Genomic DNA, 6,166 nt, shown 5'->3' on the forward strand with positions numbered 1-6,166 from the left:
GAAGTGATTACATCTGAGTCATATGATGAATATCTGAACATGAGGCAATCACATACACACACACACATCTATATCTACACACATACACACACACACACACATGTAAATGTATATCACACACATACACATCTATATCTACACACACATACACATCTATATCTACACACACATACACGTATATATCACACACACACACATATATAAATGTATATATCTCACACACACACACACATATACACAAAAACACACACATATACACACACACAGACACAAACACACACACACACACACACACATTCATAAACACCTATTCACACATATACACACATGTACAAGTCTTCGATATAAAAGTCATTTTATTGTCTTCATGTTTGAGATACATTCTGGTCTGGTACGGTGCCTGAGAATGGCCATGCCTCTCCAGGAGGTGGGTTTCTCAGCATTAAATAAACCATAGTCTTTACCACACAGTGATGAACAAGCAGAAAACTGACACCAGCAAAACACCCATCACTGACCAAGAGCCATTTTTAACCAAAGTGGAACTGGTTCAAAATATTAGTGGAACTTCCAGGACTCTGTAAAGCAGACAGTGGCTCAGTGAAGGGCCACAGCCTCGGTTCCCATCAGAACTGCAAGTTTCACTGGAGAACACCAAGCTTCTGCAGATCCTGAGAGAACCAGGTTAGGAACCAGAGCTCTTTTGGGTGAAAAGGGCTATGAATGAACACACCTTAAACGTAGTCTTCTCATGTCTCAGAGAAGACTATTTCAGGATCTACCAGATCTAGGGCTCTGGATACACTCTAGACCTGGTCTTATTAGAAACAAATACAGCCACGAATTCCACATTACTGGAAGTTGAAAGCTCCCTGTGTAGAATAGGGGCAACTTGGGGATGGAGAAAGTTGGAGATATAATATAGATTTAAGGTGGCCCCATTTAGATAACATGATATTTTACAGTGAATTCCCAGGCACTTGATTTGTGTCAATAGGTGGCCTGACTTTCCCCTAAAACCAAGGGGAAGCTGACCTCTAAACTCAGACGGCTAACCTGTAGTGACGTCTACTTCTCAGCTACTGTCTAACAGTAAACACCTTCTCCACTGTCTCGCAGTATATGGTTCTGACACAAATAACATATATTTACTTTACACATAAATTACAAACTCTATAAATAGCACAATGACAAAAACAGATCTGTACAAATAGAATATAAATAGTTATAAAAATATAAAAATATAAAAATAGTGCTTCCTGAAAGTCCTTCCTGAGTGAGTTCAAAGTGCAACGGGTCAGGACCCTTGAGGTTTAACAGTAGAAAGTCCATATTTGGTACAGTACACTCTCAGTCAATACGGTTTGTTCCAAGCCCTCAAAGAGGGTTCTATGTGGTTCTATTTGTGGCAGTCATGTGGCAGTCACCCTGGTGGTGTGCTTCATAGAACCACAGTCTCCTTGATGACTGTTTTCAACAGTTGTGTCCCAGAAATCGTAACGGCAGTTGTGGACCCCTTATTAGAACCACTGTGACTCCCTAAACAACCACCTCCAACAGGTTCTTCCCTACTCACAGTCCCACTGTTATTCTGTCTCCAGTCCGTCCACCAGGAACATCCCGAAGCCAGAGCTGTTGAGTCCCAGGACCCAGTTCTTGAGGTCAGTCTGGGAACTTATCCGAGCCAGGAGCCGGCTACCTTTGACCAGGTGGGGGATCACATCCCAGCACTTGTGCGCCACAGGCTGGTTGTTCTTTGGCAGGTCCACGGTGCACTGGAGCAGCTGATTCTTGGTGTTGTCCTCAAAGATGATATCCAGCGAGCCGCTCTCACATTGATGGTTGCAGGTCAGATTGAGCTGGACATACAGGAAGTAGCTGCCAGCCTTATTCACTTTCAGCGAGTGGTGATCTGAGTGGTATGAAAACTTGGAGCCCACCGTCGACCCCTTGCCATACTGAATCGATTCCCACTCCATCACGCCACTTTTCACCTCGCCTGGGGAGAGAAAAGAGAGAAGGCGTTTAAGGTGTGCTCGGTGTGTTATGGGACTTACAGACTTGAGAGAGGAGGGTGAAGCCTTGCTAGTCATCGCTGTTAGTTCTACGTAGTCTTGGTTTGTCTTTAGGAGGCTGGAATACTGATCGGCATTTCCATTACGGCATTGTCTGAAAGACCTGAGAGGGGGTGTTTAACCCTTGCAAGCTGTGGGTTTTTTTTCACAAGGTTTCTTCCGAACGTCCTGTGTTGTCCGTAAATCAGCGGATGTCTAAAGCTTTGATCGTTATCTCGGTTAAGGGACCTTACCAGCACTTACTCTCAATTACATCTGAGACTCTCGAGAGAGGATGTGTTAAACTTGCTGCTGCCAGGTCGGGGGGACTTTCGCATGGTTTCATCTGAATATCTTTTTAGTGCGAAACAAAGAGGATGTCTGAGGGTTGATCAATATCTCAGTTGCAGAATGCTACAGAGAATAGTTTGCGGTTATATCTTGTGTTCCTGACTAACAACCGTGTTGGCCTCTGTGCCAGTGTGTGTGTTTGTGTGTGTCCAAAGGCCTGGACCTTCAAAGTCTGTAAATATAAATACATGCTGGGTGTTCATGACCCTTTCTGCCATCACTCACTGGGTCGACAGCTTGAGAACTGCAACATTTCAAGGCAAGGAAGAGAGTCTGTTCAATTTTAAAAGAAGAAGGACCTTTTCCAAGTCCTTTCAGAGCACTTCCAGTTGCAGATTCATTTCTCAAATATGGTTTCAAATTGGAAAACCCATAGACACAACAGAATGTTTTAAGGAATGTCTTGGAGACATATTTTGCTTGCATGGGTTTGAAAAGCAGTGACTCTGCGGCGGAAGAAAAGGAACTGGTATTGACTACGCAGCTAAGGCCCCAGTGAAAGTTCCCTAGAGTTGCGTAGGGCTTTAGGAAAGGAAACAAAAAAGTGAGAGCAGAAATGAGAGGTAACTTACTGTTGGTGGCTCGCAGGTAGGCGGAACTCCCCGCCTGAAAAAAACACAGAGAAAAGAAAATGGAAAGCGTCAGACATTGTGTTTACAACTTTCCCCAGACCCTCACTAAACAAGAGTTCCCCTCATGACAGCCCTGGACCAAACAACCCCACACACTGTGGAAAGAGCTCTTATACTTTGCAGTCCTCCTAACTCTGCACTGATGACTGTCCAGGGAAGAGCTCTCCTATAGCTGAACTTGTTCAAAACAAAGTAATGAGACCCTTTTCTCTGGATAATGATGTGTACACAAGTGTTCAAGAAAACTGCCCCAAACACCTGCGAAATAACTATGTAATAACAACTGCCCTGAACCTGTACACACATCTATAATGGTTTATTCTGACAAATGTTCTGACCGGTGTTATGACATAACGCTTAATGATACTGACCCTGAAAGGAAAGCCTGGACAGTGTGTGTGTGTGTGTGTATGTCATAACTGGTGTTATTGCAGGTGTTATGAGTAAAGCGTCACCAGCTTTAGACTGACCACCATAGCCTTTGACTAATCCAAGGGGATGCTTTTAAGAGTACACTTTCCAGATAACACCACCATCATCCTCAGTAAGGAGTGCTATGTCCCTTTAAAGTATCTAGAACCTGACTCTAGGACAAGAGAACCCTTTGGTCACCACTTTAAGGGGGCATTGCTCAGATAACAATCGAACCATTCATTACAAGATAACATACTAGGTGTCTTTATAAGTGCTTATCTAGAACCTGTCTCTGGTACTAGAACCCATACCCTACATCTGGCTGAATAGCTTATCTAACTCCAAAGTTGCTGTCCACCTTAAAAGTCACAGGAGCTTCACTATGGCACCTGGGCCTTTTGTTATTGTTTTTTTAAGGTGTAACACACTGACAACCAGAAATCAACAAGCGCGTGCTCACCTTATATTCCCCGTCTGGCTCGCGCAGGCTGTTCATTTGGCTCTGGAGCTTGAGCGCGAAGAACAGCGCGCCCGCGAGCGCCGCGATGAAAAGCGCAAAGAGCACGAGCACGGCCGAGATTAGGCACGCGTCCATGCGCCTGCAGCCGGAGCGCGCGGCACCGTTCTCCCCGCTCTCTAAGTCCTTGGTAGACATGGTGAGGATGAGGATGAGGATGGTGATGTTGGTGTGTCCTGTGTGTGTCTGTCTCTGCCTCTGTCTCCGCTGGACACATGTTTATATATAACCAGGGGGCTCTGGAAAACAAGAGAGCGAGAGAAGGAGGAACTAACGGGTTTCCCTCGACCCCGCCCCCAGCTACGTCACCGAGAGTGTTAGTGAGCGAGAAGCGAAGAAAAAAAAAAAAACCTGTAGACTTTCCGCAGTCCTCCACCTCCTCCTCCCACTCCTTCTCCGTCTGCTTCCTCTTCTCTGCTGTGGCGTAACGCTGCAGCAGACACCCGTCCCACAGCAGAATCTCCGTGACCCTGGGCCGACTGGAGACAGGGGACATTAGTAGTAAGCATCTAGTCATGGACAGATGAACAACAGACGTCTCCATGGTTTTGAGGGACAGTAGGAATTATAAGAGGACATGCTGTAGCCATTAATGTTTAACCAGGGGCATTAGACATGAGCCAGTACCAGGGGGGCATCTGGAGGTAACTGGAGAGTTTAGAGCCAAGAGACAACACTGAGGACATTTGGGAGGACTTTAGAACACTTTGGAGGGGACTTGGGGGGGCATTACTGACAATGAGGCGACTAAAGGAATCACGAGGGACAGTCCCCGTTGGGTGCATAAGGGACATGAGGAGCATCAGGAGAAAATACGAAACAAAGAGGTGGTTAGGGACAACAAGGGCCAATAGAAAGCATTCAAGGCATCACACACACACACACACACACATTAATGACTCATGTTGTTGCTGAAGTTTTAAAACTCATTGAAAGTGATATCATCCAGCCCCTGACCTCACAGGACTGTTCCCACCACACTTCCTCCCTCCAGATTACCTTTATCCTGTGTTCATCATTCACTCATTCATCCACTGTAACCAATTCATCCACATGTTGGACACGCCCCCTTCAGTAGCTCATTCTACACCAACACTGATATGTGTGTTTACCCCTGTGTGTGTGTGTGTGTGTGTGTGTACTGAAGTGAAACAGTGTGTGTAAAGGACAGAGAAGTCCCTGAAGTTCAGGAAGTGACCCGGTTCCACTCCTCTGTCCTGGATTACTGTAAATAAACAGTGATGTCACTCTTTGCCCACAGTGAGTGTGAGAGAGAGACCACCGCTGGACTTCTCCAGTCCCTGAGACTGCCTCGGGATCTCAGGGCACTTCTGTAGTGGGTTCTAAAGGCTGTGCCCTGACTCACTCTAACACACCACAGACACCGAACTGTCGCTGTGGGGGTGAAAAAACAGATGATCCCCCGGCTCTTTACACATCTACTGCCCCCTTGTCACACACACACCCACACACTGTTGATTCTGGGTGTGATTCATACCTCGAATCCTTAGATTTACATGATATTTCTGAGTGCAAGGATCATGTGAATCTGGATTAAAAAAATGCCAATTATCCCCCTAAACCCCCAACACACTCCCCCACACACCCACACACACCCACACACAGAGGAATGTACAAAGATGCCCCAGACGCAGCCTTGTCCCAATTTAAAACAGCCTGACTTATGTATTGATGATGAAACACTTGTGTGATTCAGTAAATAGTAACACCCGGCCACATGCTGCACTGAATGTGTGTGTGTGTGTGTGTGTGTGTGTGTGTGTGCCAGGAATAAATTATATCGTAGTGACTGAATCCTGATTAAACATTCACATTGTGGGACTTGTCTTCTTCGTAATCATTTGAAGTAATTCCAATGTTATAAATAGGCAACAACGGATTTAAGGTTGTGTTACTCTTAGGGTTAGGTTCACACAGGAGCACTTTGTAGACGGTTGTCCACCTGTGGCTCTGCTTTTTTAAGCTCAGGATCCCTACAGAGCAGATGTGATGTGGGCGGTGGATCATTCTCAGTGCTGCAGTGACACTGAGGGGTTTAAAAACTCCAGCAGAACTGCTGTGTCTGATCCACTCGCACCAGCACAACACACACTCACACCACCACGTCAGTGTCACTGCAGCAATGAGAATGATCCACCACCACATCACACCTGCTCTGTGGGGGTCCTGAACTGTAT

At 45.9% G+C, this 6,166-nt stretch overlaps 1 protein-coding gene across 1 annotated transcript; it reads right to left on the reverse strand.

The window, feature by feature from the left end:
• Positions 1-369: 369 nt before the first annotated feature.
• Positions 370-4,464, reverse strand: LOC136677195 (uncharacterized). The gene is made up of 4 exons (XM_066654658.1): positions 4,345-4,464; positions 3,912-4,175; positions 2,978-3,011; positions 370-1,999 (listed from the first exon to the last, which is right to left on the reverse strand). Exons 1-4 carry the CDS (start codon positions 4,462-4,464, stop codon positions 1,587-1,589), a joined length of 831 nt encoding a protein of 276 aa, XP_066510755.1. The 3' UTR covers positions 370-1,586.
• Between the last annotated feature and the right edge of the window lie 1,702 nt (positions 4,465-6,166).

The sequence above is a fragment of the Hoplias malabaricus genome, chromosome 2 (assembly GCF_029633855.1).
Source record: "Hoplias malabaricus isolate fHopMal1 chromosome 2, fHopMal1.hap1, whole genome shotgun sequence".
NCBI classification, from domain to species: domain Eukaryota; kingdom Metazoa; phylum Chordata; class Actinopteri; order Characiformes; family Erythrinidae; genus Hoplias; species Hoplias malabaricus.